Here is a 24,781-nt window from a genome sequence, read left to right on the forward strand (position 1 = left end):
ATTTTGTGGTATTGATATATTCTACAAAGTGAATTTTCCCAAAACTTTGTGGTTGCATTTAATGAAAATTTAAATTATCTCAGTTTTATAGTAATAAAAAAGGAGTGATGTATTTTTGTTTTTAAGTAATAGGAATATGATGGTGCAAAATATCATTAATGCTTACATAACTTCAAAGCTTTCCTTTTAGTGAACTGCAAACTCTGTTTACTGTTTTTCCGTTTGGCTCTGCCATGTAATCTAGCAAACAAATCCTTTATCAAAATTTATTTTGAATTATGCATACTTGGAATGATATGTGATCCCTTGTATTAAATGCTATAGCCTTTTAACTAGACCAAACCTCTTCAAGCCCCCAAACTCTGTTTTTAATATTTAGGCATAATCAAAGGCTGAGTTCTAGTCCTGCTTCTGTGACTGGCCCACTTTTTAAATCTGACAATCATTTAAATTCCACAGGCATCACTTTCTTAATAATGTATATTAAATATTTGGGCTAGAGAAGGATCTCTGAAACTTCTTTTGGCTCAGAGATCTATTCTGAGTATTCACTGGAGATAAAAATTTTGCAAAAATCATCCTCAGATAAGTGGATCTCACTGTATATCGTGTATCATATATGTGGATATGAACCAGAATTCACTTGACTTCCTATCATCAAATGGTCAAAAGAGTGAGCAGAGAGAAACGAATTGAAGGAGATTGGGAATGTTATTTTTATTGATTATGGTGACTATTTTCTAAAGACTGATGCCTTTATAGTATGTGACATTCCTGTGGGATAGCATAAAACCAAACAGTGCTTATTGCAGTTGGTCAATTTTCAATTTGTCAGCACTCTCATCAGCATTGGATAAGAATTACTGTTTTTCTATAGCTTTTCCAAAGCCTTGAGTTTTTCTGTCTCTTCATTTCATTTTTTTGTCAGCTTTATGGCTATGAAATAGTATCTGAATGTAATTTGATTTTTGCCTTTCCCTGAAGACCCACAAAACTGAGCATCTTTTTACTTATTTATATAGCACATTTACATATACATATATACACACCTGTTTTTCTAAGAAATTACTATACATTTCACTTGCCCATTTACTCATTGTTTGTTTTAAATTGATTTTATCAGAGTGCTTTGTGTATTCTGCATTGCAATCTTTTGTAGATTAATATGCACAAAAATATTTTCTACCAACTTTAGATACTTTCTTAATGATATTATTGATAATTTGGTGACCTTAATTTTAATGTGGTTGATTTATTTGATATTTTAATAGTGCTTTTTATGCCTCTTTAATAAATCCTTCCATACTTCAGTCTTGTAATTTCTTGTCTTACACAAATTTTACAGGTTTACCCCACAAGATTAAATTTTTAGTCCATGGAGAATTGATTTTTGTAAGCAAAATGATGTAAAGATCCAATTTCATATTATTCATATAGGTAACTTGTTGTTCCCAGCATTGACCAATCTATAATTTGACTACTTATTTGCAATGCCTGACTTAATATAAATCATTTTAATATATGCTTAAGATTATTTTTAATTGATTATTTCCTCTCTTTGCCTATCCTAATATATTATCTTTATTACCATAATTTTCTAATAAATGTTCATCTTTACACAGAAGATTTCATTAATCTTCTTTCTCTGATGTATCTTGGATATTTTGGGCTCCTTGTTTTTCCCCCAGAGAACTTGTAGAATAAGCTTTTCACATTCATTTTAAAAAAGTCATTGAGGTTTTTGTTGGAATTTCACTGAATCTCTTGATCTGTTTATGTTTAAAACATTGATTGTCCCTAGTACATAGAACCCTACAATCTTTCTGACATGTCTTAAACCCAATAGTTTTTTGAAGATTATTTTGGTCTTTCAATTTGTATAATATTTCCTCATATGATGTTGTTTTTTTCACTTACACTCTTCATAATGCTCATGGATTTTTCTTGTCTTCCTACATTAGTTAGTACCTCAAACACAGTATATTGATAGTGGTCATCTTGTTCTGTTTCTGATCTTAGAATATTGTAGATTTCACTATAAAGATGGCATATGTTATTTGTTTTAGAACATTTATTACATTTATTATGTAGGCAGGCAAGGAGGAAGACATCTACCATTTCTGGTATCCACCAACTTTGCCAGATGCCTGTACAGGCTTTATCTCTTTATATCCTGAAAGACTGGTATCACTAACCGTTTTTAGGAACTGAGATTTTAAAAGATGCGTGATTACCCTCAGTGCCATTAACAAGTGGCCAAGCTAGGACTTAAATTCATAGTTTAGCCTACTCTTTTTTCCTAAGCATATAAGAAATATTAATTGTGCTGGCTCCCAATATCAAGACACTTGCCACATTAATTTGACCAGGGAAGCAAACACCTAAACTCTAGACTTTCAGAGATGGATTTAGGTCAGCCATGGTCACTTCATAACCTCTAAAGACTAATACAGAGCTTCACGCTTGTGAAGTGCTCAGCCAGTATTTTGAGCGAATGAATGGAAGGGATCCTTTAGTATAGATTGGGTTGTTCTTGCTGTGACTCTGCCTCAAAATGTGGATTTGGCTTGACCACTAGTCTTCACTAGTAGTTTACTAGTAGGCAGTGACTATTCCTCAAGGATTCATTCTCTCATGAAATTTCCTAGGTGCTCAGTGTTTTACTCAGTGCCATGCCTTGCATACCTGTAGTTGCTTATGGTACTTTCTGTATCCAGGAAGTCAAGTTATTGGGCCCTGCTAAGCTAAGACCTTGATTTCAGCTCTAATGTGAGAACAAGAGTTATTTGACTATTAAATGAAAATAGTCTTGAGATAAAATCCTCAGGGTCAGAACGAGACCCTTGGTGGTACATGAACCCTCAAGTGGTCATAGTAAAGATGCTGTATTACCAGTGAAACAGATTAAGATTCTCTTGTGCCATTTATAATTCTATGTTTATAGTTTATCAGAACCTGAATCCGGACAATATTGTCTCACTTTTCTTGGCACAATGCCATCATTGCCTAGAAAAGGAGCTTTTGGCTTCCACTCTTCCTTTGGTTAAACTTGCTTAATTAGTGTAAAAAGACTGCTCTTTCCAAATAGCCACATTTCTGTTTGATCTAACATTTTGTGGTATCCATGTTGTTACTCCTAAATATGGTAAAGACTGAGAAATGCAGAAAATGTTGAGATTTCATTTACATAGTGTTCCCATGATGATGTGCTGGAATTCTTACCAGTCTCATAAAAGCCAGCCCTACCATCTGCTTGCTGAGATCAGGGAATAAACCATCAATCCAGCTAGTGCCATTTAGCTTTCTATCACTGCCCCCTCCACCCAGGAAGAAAAAATTCACATGCTCTATAGATCTGTTTACTCTCAGACCAAATTGTATTATTATTATTTGTTTTCCCCTTACCAGATAATTTGTTATGGTTTCTCAGTGATGGAAATATTTGGCGTTTCACTGAGAAGATCTTTGAATATAAATGTCTCACTAAGAATTAAAATAACGCCTCAGTTGGTTGGAGAGAATGTTGCAAACACATTGGAATCCATTGTTGCCAGCAGAGTAGAACCATCCAATATGCATTTATGTTACCTGATTCGTGCCCTGGAGATATCACAGAGCTGCTTTCTCTGATCAGAGCTCTTACAGTGATACTTAAAAATTAATTGAATTTTCAAGTATGTCAGCTTTAGCTGTTGCAGTTGATGGGCCAATAGCTGAGGAGGTTTATTAAAAATATACTGCCACCTACAGCACTATTTGACTCCCTTTGACAGGGCTCCTGTCATGAATGTTAATTAGAGTTAATTTTTTTTTTTTGACTTACGCATGTATGTATCTGTTTTCCTCTAGGAAAAGAAGAATACATTGCCACTTTCAAGGGATCTGAATACTTCTGCTACGACTTGTCTCAAAACCCTATTCAAAGCAGCAGCGATGAAATAACTCTGTCCTTTAAAACCCTTCAGAGGAATGGACTGATGCTTCACACTGGGAAATCAGCTGATTATGTCAATCTCGCCCTGAAAAATGGAGCTGTCTCTCTGGTCATTAATTTGGGATCAGGGGCCTTTGAAGCACTAGTGGAGCCCGTGAATGGAAAGTTTAATGATAATGCCTGGCATGATGTGAAAGTCACCAGGAATCTGCGTCAGGTAACAGCGCAGTGGATAAGAGAGTAACTGGCTTTGTTTCTCACTACAGCTGTGTGTGTGGTACTTGAAAACCCCAACAACATGATATAGGGCTCCTCAGAGTCACTTACAAATTAGCTTTTTCTTCTTCTGAGATGACGAATCTTCCTGCCATACTTGAGCAGGGGCATATCTAGAAAGTTCTGGGGGCCCAAAGGCTATTTTAACACAGCAACATATGACAATTTCTCAGAGGGCTGCAAGGAAATCCCCATGACATGCCCTTCCTGTGATGTGTGTGATTCTGTTGCGTTTTTGATTTTTTTGTTTATTTGATTTTAAATTATAGTTTTCATGGTGGATCATTTGGAAGCATGCACATTGGGGTCATAAAATCACAGTTCCTTTTTTGTAGTTAAAAACAAAAACAGAAAACAACAGCAGTGTGATTGTGATTTGGGATTGTATCAATCCTGACTCCTTCCCCACCCCAGCCTCGGAAATGGGGACAAGGAAAGTCCCTAAGGGGGAAAATGACTTTGGGGGTTTCCACATCTCCTAAAGACTCTGTGTATGAAGATATTTTTATTTTTAGCACAGACACTTACGTTAAATCCCAAGTGTCTCTGGAGAAGTTAGTTCATCTTCTAGGTGCCCATTTCTATTTGATTGTATTTTTAAAAACTCTTAAGAGTGTCTATATTAGGAAAATATCCATTTTTCTGTAAATCTCTGGGTCCACATATACTGTATACTTTTAACCAAGACATATTATTACAGTATACATATATATATACACAGATGAAAGTGAATAGAATGCCTTATGTATTAAACATGACAAGTTGTTGTTATTTTTTAAAATTTTATGATATTACAATGTATCATTTTATTAAGTGTTGACAGTGACTAATTTTTCTGCAGTACATGCTGATCTCACTAATATCCTTAACATATTTGTTGTTTCTCTGAACAGTTGCAGAATGACTGGATTGTCTCTGGTTTTCCTTTACTAAAACAGCCTTTTCTTTCTGAGCTGTTAACTGTCTAACCTTTTCTTTCCTGCTTCTGAAAGACTTAAGCTGTCTGAGCTAGAGAAGCAAACAGGAAGTTTAGGAGTGCAGATTTAGTCTAGCAGTGAAAGTGAAGGATTTCTCCAGACCCTCCAAGACCTTTCAGAGGCCTTAATGTCACGGGAGGGGCCCTGCATGCTTCACACCTGCCTTGGGGATAGTTGCCCACCATAAGGGTAGCTCTAGACCATGGGTTTCCTATAAGTGTGTCTCTTTGGTTTCCCCTTTTTATGTTTCCTCTCAGATTCTCACCAAGAGGCCAAAGGCTCATTTGAGAGAAGCAGGGAAGGAAGGGTGGGGCTTGAGGAGCCCACTTTCTAGATTTGCCTTTGCTCAGGTTACAAACCAAACTGTGAATTGGTAGCTCAAAGGAGACAACAGTGATCCAGCTGGGGTGCATGTGTGGCAGGACAGATTGAAAACAAATCCATTCTACTCATTCTATGTGTCAGGATCTTTGCTTTGTTTCATTGCAGTAAACTGTGACCCTAAAGTCCATCAATATGACCGAAGGAAGTTTTGGAGTTGAGGAGGAGTCCTTGTATGCTGTAAAATTGAGTAGTAGGGCAATGCCAACCGATTCCTACGAATTTGCTGGGGCTGGGGTGGGCCAGGGTGGGGGAGGGGTCACTTATGGGCCAGAAGGCGGCAGTGGTCAGCTGATGAGCTTTAGGCCTTTGAATCCCTTTTAGATGTTTTAAATGTCTGTCAGATATACTCAGGGAGACAAAGGAACATTGCCATATGTCTGTTTCTGTCTTGTAGCAAGTTATGAACAATACTGGCAGGAAAAATATTACCTCTGTGGGAGGCCTATTTGTTAGTCTGCTTTTTTCTTGTAAAATTTTTTTGCCCTTTTTCTATGTTACTAACATGCTTAATAACTAACATGTCATTCATGGAATGTTTCATTCTACTAACCGTTACCTGAATCAAAAAATGTACTAACATGGTAGAGACCATCATATTTTTTAAGTAACGATCGTTATTCTGTTCACAGTTTTTAATTTCCTTTCTCCCCCCTTCTCCACAAAGCACTCAGGCATTGGACACGCTATGGTAAACAAACTACATTGTTCGGTAGATATCATTCTAATTGTTTCTTATTTTGGGTTTGCCGTGTGTTTTCTTTCTTTCTTTTAACTGTAGACATCATTAACAAAAGAGGAACTGCGGTTGGTACTCTTCTGCTTACTTTGACCTCCTTCTTTTCATCTGTTGTTGACCTTCTTATTTTTTACCTGTTCCTGTCAACTTCTGTTTTCCAACTCACCTGTAGGGGGCATCGTTAGCGTTTCGAACGTTTTGCATCCAGCTGTGGTTAACCAGGGATAAGATAAAACGGTGGCTGGCCCGAGTGACCGCAAGCTCAGCCAGCCTCAAACCATTCATGACGCATGGCCTGCACACTCGATTTGGGAATGCTGGAGATGCCACACCCACTCATCTTTCCGTCATCACAGAGCAGTTGTGTTTTCCTTTGGTTCTCCCTGTTTTCTTTCTTTTCTTTCCTGAACTGTACTGTCCCTCCTGCATGTGCACATCGGCGAGTGCCGCTTCCACGGGTTGTTTTGCTTCCCCTCCCCTCTGGCATGGACTTAGGCACTTGCATGCTGGGCAGCTGCTGCTCAATAGTGCTAACAGTGACGTTGCTGGAAAGAGCTTGCGCCTTTTCTGTTAACAAGGTGCACGTTGTGATTAGTGAATAACAGACGACTAAACTTTACTAATATGTACACCAGCCAAACTAACCTAGGAAGCATTTTACTAACACCATTTTTGTGTCTGCTAAGTAACTTTTGAGTTGCAGTAGGGATGATGCTGACACTAGTTCAATAATCAGTTAACTCTCTAACTAGTTTAGCTCTCTTAGGGCTAGTTGAATAGAATCCAAGCATAAACCTCAAACAGACATGAAAATGGGTTCCACCATAGGTCTAAAAATAAAAAAAATAAAAAACAGAAAAAAAAAGCCAAAAGCAAAATGAAAAAAATAAAACAAAACAAAACACAAAACAGGCATATCCCAGGATTACAGTATCTAGGTCTGAGTATAGCGTGTCCTTTCCCTGTGCTTTGTTATCTAGGTGACAATATCAGTGGATGGGATTCTTACCACAACGGGCTACACGCAAGAAGATTATACCATGCTGGGGTCTGATGACTTTTTCTATGTTGGAGGCAGTCCCAGCACAGCAGACCTTCCAGGGTCACCAGTCAGTAACAACTTTATGGGCTGTCTCAAAGAGGTAAATATTGCCATCACTGGAATCATTCCTAATTCATGGTCTCATCATTTCAGATCCAGACTGAAAGCACCTTTGCTGAAGACTCGATGTTTGTGGAGTCAAAGGGCACAATCTTAAATATCCCACCGTTGTTGTTATAGGATCGGGGGGGATGGTGGCAGCTCATAGAACATTATTAAGGAATTAAGTTTCTTTTTGCTATCGTCTGTAAGTAATTCTCAATTAAGATTTGCATGGGCAGTTGTATATTGGCTATGAAAGAATGTCAAACACAAAGGAATATTGGGTCTAGAGTTAAGCCAAATGCCTTGCTCATTTCTACGTAAATGAAAGTGTTATATATACAGTGGTGACTTATTTGAGCGTTACAGGAAAAAAAAAGGAGAAAAAAATTGGCTATGAGAGACCAGATGAAACAAAAACAAAATGAACCTGTATGATGAAATATTTTTTTTCCTATATTTAAATATGTTCCAAAGGAAGTAAGGATGTTTCGTTTGTGATCTAATGAGCTTACTTTATATTCACCTGAGTGAAAATGTCAGACTAAAAGATAGTAAGAACTTCAGCCCTCATTCTCAGCTGTCATTATTGGTTGTACCTTTTGATAGGTTTAGAACTTGGGGTTTGAGAAGAGAAAAAAGGATCAAGAATATCCTTGGATTTCAACCTGTATAAATATTTTCCCATAAGAGCTGCCTTGTTTTCATTCAGGCCTAAGTCAATTTCTTTTGTTTGCTAGAACGAGAAGTTCCTCTTGCATTATATGGCTGTAGTTTAATAATGTAGAGTTCTGATATGTAAAATTTAATAACTTTGAATTTATTAATGATTAGCCATAGGTGCTATTGGTAAACAGTGATCTACTTTGGTATATTTAAAGAAATATTCTAATTATATTAATTTGACTCAGGTAGGCATCAGTGTAAAACAATTACCGCTCAAATTATCCTTATCTGTTTTCCATTTCTGTGAACATATTGGATGTTGCATTGCCTAGTGTGTGAATGTATATAGGAGAGCCCTAGGAGGGATTCAAAAAAGCTACAGTTTTAACAAATACAAGGATATGCAGTTCTGAAAGGCTGAATCTAGACATGCTTTGTGGTGGAAGGGATTAATCTCTTCCCAAAGAATAACTTTTACTCTTTATAAATATGTAGCATGACCCAGGATTGTGTTAATAAGCTCTGTGAGCATAATAAAATAATAATAATTAGTATCATTATTATAGTACTAGTAGCTATTTTCTGAGCTCTTATTTTGTCCCTGGTGGATTCCAAAGAGTTTTACAGGGCTCTCCACATTATAGGCAGTAATTATCTGCATTTTTCAAACAAGGAAACTGAGGTTCGGAGCAAGTAAGTTTCTTGAGCAAGGTCTCACAGCTAACCAGTATTAAAGCTTAGAGCTTGATCAGGGAAGTCTGATTTCAGAGTCTGGTATGATCTTTAACTACCATAATATACAGCAGAAATGTCCCAACAGAAATGTTTGTTAGGAGTTCCTGTGGTGGCACAATGGTTAAGGACTCCGACTAGGAACCATGAGCTTGAGGGTTCAGTCCCTGGCCTTGCTCAGTGAGTTGGGAATCCGGCGTTGCCATGAGCTGTGGTGTAGGTCGCAGATGTGGCTCGGATCCCACATTGCTGTGGCTGTGGTGTAGGCCGGTGGCTACAGCTCCGATTAGACCCCTAGTCTGGGAACCTCCATCCATATGCAGTGGGAGCGGCTCAAGAAAAGGCAAAAATTCAAAAAAAAAAAAAAAAAAAAAAAAAAAAAAAGAAAGAAAGAAAAAAAGAAATGTTTGTTAGAAGATCGTGTACACCTCAAGTGTCTTACAAACTGAAACAACTTTTAGGAGTGCATAATAGACTGTGAGGAATGAGGTATTAAATTCTGTGGCACAGTCATACCCTTTAGAGTAGGAAAGAGAGTGAAATGAGTGAGAGATCTAGTAGAGAAGAAAGATATACAGAAGAGTCACAGTGCGAGTCCCTTGAAAGATAATTATGATTTGATTAGGCAGAGGATTGAGTGCGCTTTGGGGAGAAGCATGGTGAAACATAATTAGATTTCACAATATAATGCCTAAAACCCCTTCTGGTAGTAGAAATTGGGGTGGGAGCAGAATCACACCCCTAGCCATCTACACCATTTCTTCACTTTCACTATGAACAGGCCAAACTGCAGTTCAACCATAGGCCCTGCTTTATCTATAGAAAGTTCGTCTTGCTCTTGCCTGGAAAAAAGAGAGGGAATCCAAGGATCTCGAGTAGAAACTGTGATCTAGATAAAGAGCCCTTTTGGGTATCCTAAAAAAAGTGAGAGTTTCTGCACTGAACACCCAAGTTCAGCTGAGACTCTCTTCTGACGTTTAGTTTGGGCCAGACAACCTTTTATGTTTAGTGGATTGCCTTAATCTGAAACTATAGTTTCAGACTGTACTTCAGATTAACATCTTTAATGTTTAAGTGCTAATGAGTGGTTTTTACACTTTAGAACTCATCTCTCTTTTTTAGTTGAAGTATAGTTGACTTATTATATTAGTTTCAAGTACAGCATAGTTATTCAGTATTCTTGCAGAATATATTCCATTATGGGATATTACAAGATAATGACTGTAATTCCCTGTGCTATATCCTTGTTGCTTATCTCTTTTATACTTACCTCTTTAACTGGCCTTTCAACCACAAAAACCACTACAGTAAAAACAAGTCAGGTGACTTTACATATGATGTTGAATTATCAGTTACTAAGTCCAAGCAAGGAGGTCCACTCATGCTATTTTCTCCAAAGGTTTTAGAAAGAGATCATTTCTCTTATTGATCAGACACTTCCTACGTCTCTTTCTTCCACCACCTGAAGTGTGTGTTTGGAACAAGTCTTGCCAGTGTTTTCTTGATGTGTAATCTCTTACACTTTATTTCCTCCTGATACACTAGAGACTGGAAGGATATGGACCCAATCAGCCTAGGGAAAAAAAGCTTTACTTGGAGAGGTTTTGGATAGTTCCTAGTTTCCATCCATGTCTGAGTTACTCTGTATTGAGAATTCCCTGCTCTTCCTACTACTGAAATGAAATTGTGACAAAGTATCATAGATCTTGAGCTAAATCACCTTATTTCAGATAGGTGAAAGAGCTTTGTAGAGTTGCTGAAAAGAGAGGAACATAGCCATGTTAGTTCTCACCACATCTCTCTTATACCCCTGTGAGGCTTCCTTAACTCTTTCTCAGGCTTTCTGCCCCAAAGCACATTATATATATTTTTTTCTTTTCTTTTTTTTTCTTTTGATGGCTACACCTGCAGCATATGGAGGTTCCCATGCTAGGGGTCTAATCCGAGCTGTAGCCGCTAGCCTACACACAGCTACAGCAACACAGGATCCGAGCCTCGTCTGTGACCTACACCATAGCTCATGGCAACACTGGATGAGGGAGGCCAGGGAAGTTTAGGTTAAGTTTATAACCTAAACTTCATATATTACTTCGTTCAAACCAAGAGAGAACATTGGCCAAGAATTTATAATAATAAAATTAAAGTAATTTAAAAACCACAACCTCATGGTTCCTAGTCGGATTCGTTTCTGCTTTGCCACGATGGGAACTCCACATTATATAAAAATCTTAAATGATTTAAAGATCCTATGATTTCATTTATGGCTCTTAACATTATTCCTATGTTCGGTCCAGTATGTGATCCCTCTTAGGATGAGCAGTCCTGGGGGGATGCTAATAACACTGTGTCTAAAGAAACATAGAAGGAACATAGGAGAAATTTTGGGGGAATTGGAAGTCATTCTCCCAATCCAATCTCCTTATTTTGGAAATGGGTCACAGACCTAAAGAAGTTGTTCTAGTTACTCTAGTTATTCAAGAGCCATGAGGAGTATTAGAATTACAACCCAGGATACTGTCAGAAAAATACAATATTTGAATGACCGGCTCTGTTTCTTGTAAACAGCAGCACTCAAGATACGAATATTGAGATGGCCTATTCTCTCACTGACACACATCTTTATTCCTTAACAATTAAAGTAAAAAATCACTCCACATAATGAAACAACCCATAATGTAATATTTATTAGAAGCAGTTATTGGTTAGGGCTTTCCCTATATGACCTTTGATAAAGCTTATGTGAAATGAGTCTTGGCTTGCATGTGGAGCAACCAAACTTCATTAGCATCTATTTATTTACTTTTTGTTGATTATAAGATTTTAAAATAAAGTAAAATTATTCCAATGTAATTTGGCAAAATCTAACCTAAACTTCATATATTACTTCGTTCAAACCAAGAGAGAACATTGGCCAAGAATTTATAATAATAAAATTAAAGTAATTTAAAAAAATATTTATATGTTCATCATAAATAAATCAAAAGCCTTCTGGAAAATGTTTGAGATCACTTAAAAATGACTTTCAAGGATATAAATGTGAAAAAAGTTATAGGAAAAATTGTAACTAATAAATTGTCATTATATGCACCCCACTTCTATGAAATTCCTAGAAGATAATGGGTCCTTAAAAATATGTTTTTCAATATGAGTTTTACAAAAGCTATACTAATCATGCTAGGGTAGAAACATTTATTTATATTCTTTCTATTTTTTATACCATTGAATAAAACCTGAAATACATGTTTCTTAAGAATTATTGATCACTTAAAGTTAAATTTTAACTTTGCCAGAAAGCAGTTTTTGAGTGACAGGAGAGGGAATTAGAGGATACTGTAGAAAATTAAATCATAGCATCTAAGTGAGATGCTGGGATTCTACAGCCCTGCCCATTCACCTTAAACTACTTGGAAACCCTCTTTCTGTATAAAAGTATCACAGTTGATTCCTAAAGTGCTCATTAGAGGTATTTCTTTCTTTCAATTTTCAAAGATAGATGGAAAACTCACTAATATATACTTCTATCCCAATATTTTGACCATGAGAGCTTCTGTAGCAACTGACTGACAAGGAAGGGTCATGATGTTCCCTCATTAATCTTGCCTCGGAATCTAGTTCCGTTATTATACATTTCTTAGTCTCTTTGTGCCTCCAAAATGCTTCATGACACCTATTTCCTTCCTGCAGAGTGAAGATTATTCAACATAGTTTGTTAATAGGGAACTAAAACTGAAGAGGGAGAAAAGGATTATATTGATAAAATGACCTAGTATGATGTAATTCAAGTTTTTTTTTTTTAGCCATGTGTACTTGCTGGAGGTTTTGCAGTCAGTTGTGTGAGTGGAGACACTGCCTGTGTGAGGAAATTGAGGATGCTATCACTAAAAGTTGCTTGGGATGAGCCTAAAAAAGGATTCTAGAAAAATAAATACATAAATAAGTGAAATGCTAGGGGAAATTACATGCCTACTGAAAATTTCATCAACCTAATTAGATCAGCACAGCCTTTAATTACACTGAGAAACTTTTAGCACTAAAAAGTTGGAAGGTGCTATGAGATGGATGAAGTTCAGAAAATCTCCTCTTATGCAAGTATTTTTTACCCACTGTGGAAAAAAATAGTTGATTCTTACAGTAATTAGCATGTTCCCCTCTGCCATTTGCAGTAGTATCAATATAATTCTCACAGTTTACCAGTATCAGCACTGGGAAGGAGCTACAATATTTCCTTTGTGCAAATATCTTTTGATTCCTACCTTTCTTCCTTTGGACACAGAGAACTTTAGAAGATTGTGAAGGCTTCTCCATTTATCCGCTTCTATGGTAGAACCAGCTCATCAAATGTAGGTCCTTTTGTTCTGTCTTATTCCCTTCATTACTCAGACAGTTGAGTGCCTGTCATTAACATGTAAGGACAAAAATCCAAGGTGGAATTTGCACTTTGTTACTTTTCCAATTTTTGTGACCTGTTAGAGAAATTTGTCCTTGAGGGAACTTTGGAGAGTTAAGGAGATCCTCACTGATGTCTGTAAATCATGTAACTTGGGAAGAGGGAGGACTTCTGTAGTTGGAAGAACCTCTTCATAGGGGGTCCGAAGTCAAGATTGAACACATTTCTACCAGGTTTTCATTTCCTCCAGACTCTATCTTGTCAGGGTTCCTGATACCTGAAGATAATTTCTGCCTTCCCTCTCTTATTACATTGTCACAGTCTGTTTAATCAGTCAGCAGCATTTTAAATGCATTTATGTTAACCTTTCATATGCTTCATTCATTCTTTTGGGAAGAGAATTTCTTTTTGCATTCCCATCTCACTTCTTCCTAGCCATTTTCCATACAGAGCCATATCTGTTTACTCACCATATTATTATATAACTAAGGGTAATAAATTCGACCTTGATTATGTTTGGTAAAATGTCCTCAAATTAACTGACCATTTTAAGATAGATTTTGCTAATGCCACAAAAATAATAGACTGAAAAATAATGCAAAGGAATTCTTATAACACAAGAAATCATGCATTTGGTCTGAGCTGTCTTCCTAGAGGTAGGATCTTTGTTTAGTGGCTCATGAGAAAGTGTAGTTTAGTCCACCTGGAGAGGAGGCAAAATGACTTACAGTGTTTTGGGCAAAAGTTCCAGTCTAGGAAGAAAATAAATTTTCTCCACCTGATCTAAAACACAGAATACGGCACTCTGCTTTTAAAACTTTAACGAGAAAGCAAGATGGAGTTTGTGGGTATGTCAAATAATTTGACAAATTCTTATGTGCCATTAATCTGATTTATTATAAGCCCTGCCTGATTTCCTTCACATCTTGGAAATACTGAAATGTGTTTCAGCTCTTCTGCTGCAATAAATTGTCAGTACTAAAAATGCAAACAGAAGTCAATTACCCTTGCTGCTTTTCATTTTCAAGATAGCAGACCATAGCTTCTTTTAAGTCAGAAATCCCCCTTTCCTTTTTAAGGATCTCTTTTTAAGAACCTATATGAGGGGATAGTAAGAATAATAATATCATTATGCAAATGATGAGTCTGAGGTCAAAGCAGAATGCATGTTTTCTGAGTGGTAAGTTTGGACCCTGACCTTGCTTTTCCATCGCTAAGTTGAGTGCTTTTCCTAGTAAGAGCACATTGCCTTGATGAGCTCTTCCAGACATAACCCAGTGACATAAATTCTGTGGTACCTAATTGTGGCTAGGATTACATTTTACAGAGGGATGCTAAAAGTCAGAGGTATTATAAAATGGTAAGAGAGTTGGTATATGCCAGAATAGTAATAATAACATATTAAGCAGTTTCTATTTCTCCAGTAATATCTATAACCTCCAGTGAGTTACTGCATTAGACCTAGGGGCATCTATAGCATAGTAAACATACAATTCACTCTTAAAGAAACTTTGTGAAATAATTTGATATTCAATATTTCAAACATGATGAGGGAGTCATGGGTAGAAAAATTAACATTTTTTTTTGGTGTGTATGGACTTAATGGCATTTTAGCTTTGGTACTCTTCTGTTATTAAATTGCATAGAGGGGTACCCTATCATTTTCCAGTGCTTTGTATGTTCAGAAGTAACTGTTCATGGCAAAAGTTAAACACTAGTACTATCCCTATTTGACAAAGGAGGACATGGAAACAAGAGAAGTTAGGTAACTGACCTAGGGGGAAACAGTACTAAGTAGCAGGGCTAAGATCCAAACCTTAACTAACCTGACCACAGACCCCTTACTTTTAGCTAATACTCTATGTTATTTCCCTTACTCATAATGAAATCTCACTCTCTTTCCTTTTTCTCAATGTTTTTATTAAAGTGTAATTAAATGAAAGGCACTTTATATGAATCTTGAGAAAGATAACACAGAAATACTTCTAGACTTCTAGAATGTTGGAAAAAGGGGATATCTAACTGGGAAGAGAAAGAGGAGGAAATATTTCTTGGATACCCAGTTATATATGAGCTTCCAGGGGGAATTTCTCTCCCACTGTTCTAAGTGGTCCTGAGATATCATCTCCATGGACCTCTTCTCTAATCTCTAAGTCTGAATATGCCCCCTCCTCCAAGGGTGAAAATAAAATAAGGCTTGTCATAAATTTCTGTTCTCTGTAGCCAACTGTATGAACAAGGATGCACACACACACAAAATAACACTTGGAAGTCTCTCTATATTTCTATAAAGTACTGGTTTCACAGATTGCTAAGAGTGAGTTTGCGTCTGTGCCTTGTAGCCTTGGGGATAAGAGAAATAAGCAATTGGGGCAGAAACCAGGCATTTTGCCATGGACACTCCTCTTGGAGATTGGGTTCAGGGAGTCCCATCTGCTCAGGTCCCTGAGGAAGTGGAACTCAGCTCTTTAGTCTACAAAGCATCTGGTAAGTCCTTGTCTGGAATTCAGCTTTTTTGAATGTAGTAGTCTTCCTTCTAGCGGACCCACAGATTTTTATTTCCCATCATTTTTGGCAGATGCCCCATAGCCTGGAACTGTATCAGCAGTCGGCCTAATGCATTGTAGTGCTTTCCAATATCAAGCTAGCGTAACATGTTTTGGTGGGGGGTTCAATGACATTTTAATTCTGAGGAATTGATGCATTTTATAGAATATGACATTTTCTAGCCCAGCAGAAAGCAGTAATGAATAATGTTTAAGACTAAACATTTCCTCTTAATTTCAGCACCCACTAGGGTATCTTGTTTACATTGTTCTCTTCATTTATGCATGTGTTCGTTCAATGAGTCCACCCTGATCAATGCCTACTATGTGCTAGACGCTGTACTAGATACTGGGGACACATAGAAAAATAAAGCAACACACTTAGGAATCTGGAAAGAGAGCCTGACAAAGAAACAGAAAATAATAATACAGATTTCCTAAGTGAGGTGTGGAAAATTGCTCTAAAATTTCAGTAGAAGCTGTGATTAATTCTGCTAGAGGCAATCTGTAATACTTTCAAAGAGAAGATGACAAAGTAATCTAAATTATCCTCTCTGTCTCTCTTTGCTCAGCTCTGTAATGGGCATGATATTATATTGAACTGAAGCACAAAAAAAATTATTTCTGCTCTGTGAATTAGAAAAGAATAGGGAAGATAAAATGATATAAAGGATTAGAAAACATATTGCAAAGAGAAGGTAAAAATCTCCTTATAATTGCAAACTTGTACTTTACCAAGTTTGAGCCATATTTTAAAAATCTCATATCCATCCAAAACAAAGTGAATACTTTGGTTTTCATCTTAATTTCTATTATGAGATGATATACTCTTGTCTTAGTTCTTCAGATCAGGTGTTGTGTTTGGAAGAAAATTATTCCTGTGCATGGTAATTGGTCTTTTTTTTTTTTTTTCCAGGAGAATCATCACTATTGAAACACATTTAAAACAGATTAATTACTTTAAAATGAAAATAATTATTTTAGCATTCAGAAACGTGATTTTAAATAATAGGAAAATGAGATTTTTATTTTTGTTGAGTAAATATTCAGCACACAGAGAAATTGGTGATTCTGAGTGTTCAGTTTATATACTAGGGCCTGTGTGAAGTACCAGGAAATGAAAATTGGGTTGACATAGGTCATGTAATCAGGGTCATAATACATGAATTATCCCTCAAACATACATATTTTTCTGAATCTTAGTTTCTAAATTTGAATCAAATAGGGATGACAGTAGCCAATTATAAATTGGTATTCCCTTGAATTAGTTAAGATGAATTGCTTTGGAGTTAGACAGACCTGGGTTCAAATCCTGGCTTCCTATACTTGGTAGTTGTGTGACCTGAGGAAAGTAATGTCATGTTTTTGCACTTCATTTTTCTTCCCTCTAAAGGATTAAGTGAAACTATATAATTGAAGTACTCAGCATAATGCTGCTATACTGTAATATTTCAATAAGTGGTGAGTGTTAACTACAGTTATATTGCAGACAGGGATATGACCTTTACCTATATATATCATGGATGTGTGACCTATGTGGTCCAATAGGGCCCCCCACACGTAGAAAGACCCTGCTCTTGGTTTGATATCTTCCTGTCACCACCTTGAACTTCTTCATAACTTTTGAACAAGGAGCCCCTCATTTCCATTTTGCGCTGGACTCTACAAAATATGAGGGCTGTCCTGATTGTAGATGAGTTTATGAGATTTTGCACATATCATCTTGATTTAAAAATTAGTTCATTGAACTATCCTAACAGCTTTGGAGGGGGATTGAATTGACTTGGAGGTCACAAATCATTTATAAAACCATCAAGGCCATATCACTCACATGTAAAAGAATCCAGAAGAAGACCTCTGTTCACTGACTCCAGCCAGTGTGCTTTCCTCTTTTGTTCTTCTGAATTATAACAGCCACCTTCCAATGTATCAAAAATTAGTAAAGATGACTGAGAAACTCAGAATTTTTAGAAAAGTATTGGTATCTTGTTAATACTTGGAAATAGTCACTTAATAGTCATTTTTAATTTTTTAATGCAAGTACTTTCTTACTTTTTAAGGGTTTTATCATCATCATCAGATGTCACAAAACATTATTTTTCAAACACAGCCACTGTGTTCCCTGCCTGTATTCACCAGCTGAAGACAAGGCAGAGTCTCATATTTGAGACTTAAACGTTTGTTTGAAAGAGTAAATTGACCTTATCTGTTAACATTTTCTTCTCTAAGGTCTCCAGACTAAAAGGTACAATTGCCAACAATTGAAATCAATCCTTCATTAAAGTTACTTTTAGCTATTATTTAATAATTATTTAATTTTTCATGGATTAATCAAGACATTTATATAGAATTACATAGAATTTATATAGAACAACTTCTAAACAATAGCATGTGACTAAAAGCTGTAGTTTTTAGGTAGCTTAAAAGGAAATAAAGCCCAGCAACAACCCTTTACCCATTTAGGGATTTACTATTCAAGGCATGGCTTGTGAACCAGCAGCATCACTATCACCTGGGAGCTTGTTAGATGAAAAACCTCATGCTCCTCCCCAGATCTACTAAATCAGAATCTACACTTTAATAAGATCCCCAGGTAATTTCATATGCAAATTAAAGTTGGAGAATTACTGAGCTGGAGCACCTCCACAATATTTTATTGATATCATTGACTATAAGATGGACAATCATGTTACTATTGGCATTAAACAGGACCAATGAACTTAGGCTAGAATGCACCTCCAGTGCAACTCAGACCCTTTTTTTTAGATATATTCAAATAGAAGACAATTGAGGTTCTTGTTGTGACTCAGAGGGTTACTGAACCCAACTAGTATCCACGAGGATGTGGGTTTGATCCCTGGCTTCTCTCAGTGGGTTAAGGATCTGGCATTGTCATGAGCTGTGTGGTGTAAGCTGCAGATGCAGCTGGGATCCCGCAGTTTCTATTGTTGTTGCTGTGGCATGGGCCAGCAGCTGCAGCTCTGATTCCATTCCTAGCCTGGGAACTTCCATATGTGGCAGGTGTGGCCATTAAAAAAAAAAAAAAAGAGAGAGAGAGAGAGAGAGAGAAGAAGAAAATGTGCAACTTAGTAACTAACTCAGTAGTGACTCTGAGGTTTATAGCCAGAGTCTCAGCATCTCAAAGTGACAAGACCCTGGGAAAACTCTCCTAGTCTTAGTTCTCTCCAGGCCTCTGCATGGGCTGGGTTTTTTCCAGAGACAGATATCAGGATCTTCACATCCGATTTCACTGAGAGTAGATAAACTATCAGGACACATGCAGAGCCAGTCGTCCAACAGTCTAAATTTAGAGGCGGATATGGGATGAGTTGTACTTACTGTCCAAGCAATAACCTTTTTCTTCTGAAATAATTGGAACTAAGTCCATGACCATTAAAGTGAAATGCCTATGTGTTTTAATAACAGTTTTAAACCAGGTCTCCTAACATTTATTTGATTTTGCTTAATGCTTTCATAGCAAAATTTGTTCCCTTGAAAAAGTGCTGAAAATCTCCTTATTCAGATTTACTTGGGTTAATTATTATTTTTTGCATGGCAATATTCTTATGCTGAATTTTCCATATATATTCTACATTTTTTCAGGCCACGGTTTATTCAGGATTATTTTACCTTACTGCAGTTTGCTAACTTAAACAGATTTCTCTGTATTTATTTACATTTTAACAACTTTGTAATGTAATGGGTTATGCCCTAAAGGAAGGAAACTCTTCCTTGGATATAAATTAGACAGTTGGGGATTTGAGGCATTAAGGAACCATTTAGGGAAATGCTGCTTCTGCAACATGAATTTTAATAAGAGCCCCCTAGAGGTAGCTAAGAAGTATGGCTCCTCTCTAAGCTGAAGCACACTCATCCTAAAATGTTGTTGGTGATTAAATGAACACAGAGATGCTTTTAGCTGACACAAATGGGAAAAACATTAAGCCCAGGAAGAGTGTGAAGTGTGTGCTTATGTGATGCTTATAAAAAGATAACTTTGTCTGAAGTGAGGTGGGTACAGACTTTGCAGTAGGAAGTTATCACAGACCCCCTTAAAATTTCCTTGGGTCACCAGAATTTTATAGCTTTCTCCACTATCTTCCCCTAAATTCAATTTTTAAATTAGAGGCTATTTGTTCTTGAAAATATATTCAAGTTGAATTTCTTCAGCTCTATTTGATTAGAATAACACCGGTGTTACCACCACTGACCTTCATCCTCACCCTGGGAAATGCAGCCCTTTTTCACTTCATACAAATTTCCTTGCACTTTTAATGCAACTCTTTCTTTCTGTCCTGGAAATACACATAACACAGGAAGCAATTAAATTCTAAGTGGGATACCCAGAAATGTAGTTTAAGAAATAGAAAGACTTTTACGTTTATATTAGTTTTTCGTTAAGTACTTTAGTATTTATTATTATTGAGTAACAATCCTTACAAATTTATGCATTTATTCACCTGGTCCTCTCTGGGTGCCAGCTATGTCCCTAGCACTGAGTAGATGTTGGATTGATGTACAAATATGGACAACTGGCATTACCTTGGCTGGCATTACCTTGGCTGGCATTACCTTGGCTGAAAACACATAACCATAAAAATGAATTCCATTGTTTTTGATTCAACGATAACAACAAAAGTGTATTAAATGACCTCCCTGAAATGAACCTGTGTGAAATACCGAGTGAGGATCAAAATGAGTAAGACATGGTACAGAGGAAACAAACACATAGGTAATTAGGTCATTCTGCTTTTCTACCTAGCCTTGGGCTTATCTCTACCATAACACTGTTGATACTATAATTATACCAGTGCTTGATCCCCTCAGGATTCTTAAGAATATTAAGCCCTACTGTCCTAAGACATCTATTGTATGTAATAGGGCTTGTTATGTATCATCATTGAGAGATCTGAGAAAATAGTTACTTGACTAATTTTCTATGTTCTGTGGTTCAGATGAAACCTACAACAAAGGTTTGTGCTATTTTCTAAGGCAATACAGTGTATGGAAGATGGTCAAGAAATGTCAAGAAAAAAATGTTTTTCCCAAGGAGATAATATTTGAGCTTAGTATTGAGAGAAAAGTAGTATATCTCCAAGTGAACAGGACATGAGATACAGAATTGAGACAGAGGAAAAGATGGAGAAAGGGCATACTTGTAAAAGCCCGATGTCTGGGGTAATCAGTGTGACTAGGGAAAGGATGCATGGAAGGGAGGTGAACAATGATGCTGGATAAAAAATGGAGGAAATAAAGTTGAAAAGGGATAAAATGATGACAGGATATGACTTCCCCAATGGTTGAAAGATTTGTGTAGGAGAATCATTTGAGAGTTTATAAAACTGCAGATCCCTGTTCCTATAGTCTCTGATTTTGCAGTGGACTTACTTATTTTTTTTTATTTTTTTTTTTATTTTTTTAAGGACTGCCCCTAAGGCATATGGAAGTTACCAGGCTAGGGGATGAATCGGAGCTGCAGCTGCTGGCCTACATTACAGCCACAGCAATTCCAGATCTGTGCTGCATCTGTGACCTACACCTCAAATCACAGCAACGCTGGATCCTTAACCCACTGAGTGAGGCCAGAGATCAAACCTGCATCCTCATGTATACCAGTCAGGTACTTAACCCTGTGATCCACAAAGGGAACTCCCTGGACTAATACAGGTGCAAATGATGCAAGATCTTTAGCAAAAACTGCTGTTTGTTATGAAGTGCCATGGTTACTTCTTGAAAGGTCTGTGCTAGAGTCAGGGTTTAATATGAATGAAGGTTGGAAAGACCCTAAGCCTCTAGTTTATAAAAGAAGAAACTGAAACAGATCAAGGGAGAGATGATAAAGGTTGATCTATGGCAAGGGAAGAATGGGGAATAACAAACAGCCTGGAGGGACCTCAAAGGTAGAATTCAGGTGACTTGATGAGTTTTGGAGAAGAAGAATCACAAATACCAACACAAAATAAGTCTATATATTTCTACCAAAACAAAGAAATCAAAGCAGATATTTTTCCTCAGATCGGAGCTCAAAGGAATGGGGACTAAGGGCAGTGGGCAGCATGAAGGAAGCAAGAAAACCAGCTTCCCGGAATGCCGTTTTTGATGTTTTGGACTGTGCAACTCTGAAAGTTGGCCAGCCTATGTGAAGTGTAGCCCAGTGCATTTTACTTAACCTCTCTGAGCACTGGGTTTTTCATCTGTCAAGTGAGAGGATTAAGCTTTGTATACTTTAAAGTCCATTCCTACAATAAGGTTTATGTTCTGAAGTAAAACCTTTCCTGTAGTAGCGGTTGCAAAGACAGATAAGCATTTTTCACATAAAGCTATCTGAAAGTCCTATTCTCAAAAGTCCTCTAGTCAAAAAGGTTCTAACATTTCACTCTGAAGGACCTTCATTATCCTCAAAAGATAAGATAAGTTTTTTTTTTTCCACCACCACCTCCCTGATCAAAGCCAAGACAAAACAACAAACAAAATACTCCTAAAATCTAAGACAAAATGTGGGTTGAAAGAGATTTCTATCTGCCTGTTTAGCTTATTTATTTTCTTTCTTTCTTCCTCGCCTCACCCTTAAGGAAAGTTGGACAAAGCCTCCAGAATCAGATTATCAAAAAGCAGTACACATTTAAGTTTTTCTCTGCCCAGGCCCTGGAAGCCTTCGTGAGGCAACTACTAGCTTTGATCCTTGGAGCCCAGCATTCTCATTAAGTTTTATGGTTTTCAATCAAACAGGGTTCATTTCTTTAAACCTGTAGCTAGTCCCACACTCCAGTCACAGGGCATTTGATCAAAACACCCAGTGTTTTAAAAAATTCAAAACACTGGACATGCTTCCACTGCTATATACCTCCTTGTATTCTAGCAAAGGGGGAAGGATGGGCTCTGTGTGTCATTGCCTTGGAGTTTATTTTTAAATAGCAGTTTGATTCTAGGAGGGAGAGTGGTATATATGAACAGATGAGAGGTCTCTGCCAGATAGTAGATTTTAAGAATTATATTACTTAGGGACTGGATATGAGGAAAGTTTTAGACTGGAAATTTTTAACATGGACCAGGGAGATATCAGAAGCCCACTATGTCTTCTGCTCTGTGAAGGAAAGATTCTCATACGGGTCTATCCCTCCTGGCTCTAGGGCTGAACTCCATTAAAGAAGAGAAGTCAGAGGGAGGAACCATCTCTGCAGCTGGTACTATGATCACACATGCTGAGCAGTGTGTAAGTGTGGGAGGAGGTGAAAGTACCAGTAGAAGAGATGGATGAGATTCAAAAAATGCTTTATTCTGCTTCTGGGTTATTGTTGTCTGCTTCCTTCTTCGCCAGAACCCATATTCCCTTTCATTCTGTGAAGAATAGGAAGTGTATCTGAACCTCCAACAATTTGGTTAGGAGCGGAGGAAGGAAGCTTTTTGATAATCCTCTTTCCTAGTGGGAAAAATAATGTATAAAAAATTTAAAAATAAGGAGTCGCCGTCATGGTGCAGTGGTTAATGAATCCGACTAGGAACCATGAGGTTGCGGGTTTGATCCCTGGCCTTGCTCAGTGGGTTAAGGATCTGGCGTTGCAGTGAACTGTGGTATAGGTCGCAGATGCGGCTTGGAGCTGGCATTGCTGTGGCTTTGGCATAGACCAGCAGCTACAGCTCTGATTAGACCCCTAGCCTGGGAGCCTCCATATGCCATGGGAGTGGTCCTAAAAAAGAAAAAAAAAATTAAATAAGAGCAATTATAAGAAGGTGCATGATGCTTTGAAGAAGAAAATTTTGAATGGTGAGGAGATTTTGAAAGATAAACATAAAAACAAGGGACGGCTGTGGAGCTTGAAAGAAAAAATAGGAGACCTGATTTAATCTAGGCTTCAGTGAAATTTTCCAGAATGCCAAAACCTGGTCTGAAGAAGAGGCAGGGAAAGCTGTTTACTCTCTCTCTCCCATCCATAAACCTGGAATGTTATACTTTTTGGTTTTGGTCCCAAGATCCCATGTTCAATATAGAACATGTGTTGTCTGTATTTTCTGTGCCACTTAGTTGATGAATTTCCCAAACTGGATGAAAACGGTGGAATCCATTAAACTGTGGCCAGATTCCCAGCCTTTTCCATACGGCCATACAATTTTAAAGAAAAAGGAAAAATGGTATAATTTAGTCCAATTCAAAATGAAGGGAGAACTGAAGAGGCATGTTTTGGCCTTATTGTTACCCATTAATAGAGCTGGGTAGAGAAATAGGCCTTATGATTCTCGGTCCAGATTCTTTTACAATACATCCCCTTCTACCAGCTTCCATGTTAGTATTGATTCCTTCCCTAACTTCATGGAACCAGTGAGCAGCACAGGTGTCAAAGATGTCATAGTTCTGTTTGATAACCCCTGGTTTGTGTCAGGCTAACCAGTGAGATAAAATTGCCTCAGAGCAAAGGAGCTAAGCCTATCTTATGCAGCAGTACATTTTCATGGTATTTAAATATACTCTAATCTATAATGTGCAGGCTTGGCAGACTCTAACTAAATTGAAGTGGTTTTTAAATCCTTCAGGTCAACACTATATAAACTTATGAGAGTCTACTTAAAACAGGTGTAAAATTATCATGAATTTTTTTAAAGAAAATATGTGGCTTAATTTCAAATCTCAGACTCTTCTCTCCATTCTTCCTACTCTTAATCACTTTCCAAGCTGACCATTTTGGAACTTCTTAACCGTTTTTCTTAGAATTGCATTGCAGAAGTCAAGGTCATGATTTCTGAAAGTTAATCCTGTAATCACTTGAATTAGCTCAAGCCTTTGACATCCTATGTCAGACCCCATTCATCAGAGTTTCTGTTGTTCTAGTAGCATCCCAAAACCCATGTGTCTAGCAAGACCATCAAACTTACTATCGCACAATTTGAAGAACAGATCCAAGAGTTTAATTCTCAAATGCCTAAGTGTTTTGGATCCTTGCAGCACTCTGATTTAATCTACCTATATTTTCTTTCTTAGGTAAAGAAACATCAAGTGTTAGCAT

General features: G+C 37.2%; 1 protein-coding gene across 50 annotated transcripts in view; it reads left to right on the forward strand.

The window, feature by feature from the left end:
* NRXN1 (neurexin 1) overlaps nucleotides 1-24,781 on the forward strand; it is a 1,114,648-nt gene that overhangs the window by 418,451 nt on the left and 671,416 nt on the right. For 20 of the 50 annotated variants that reach the window (XM_085019304.1, XM_085019308.1, XM_085019310.1 and 17 more), the window contains 2 exons: nucleotides 3,850-4,151; nucleotides 7,288-7,449. In XM_085019304.1, the coding sequence (XP_084875430.1) occupies nucleotides 3,850-4,151; nucleotides 7,288-7,449 (464 nt within the window). Of the gene's footprint in view, nucleotides 1-3,849; nucleotides 4,152-6,235; nucleotides 6,281-7,287; nucleotides 7,450-24,781 lie in introns of all 50 variants that reach the window. The other 30 variants (XM_085019301.1, XM_085019303.1, XM_085019305.1 and 27 more) reach the window with 2 other exon arrangements.

The sequence above is a fragment of the Sus scrofa genome, chromosome 3 (assembly GCF_054392235.1).
Source record: "Sus scrofa isolate SSC_HxYL_T2T_F1_AM1 chromosome 3, Sscrofa_HxYL_maternal_Yorkshire_Landrace_v2.0, whole genome shotgun sequence".
In the NCBI taxonomy this organism is placed as follows: Eukaryota; Metazoa; Chordata; class Mammalia; order Artiodactyla; family Suidae; genus Sus; species Sus scrofa.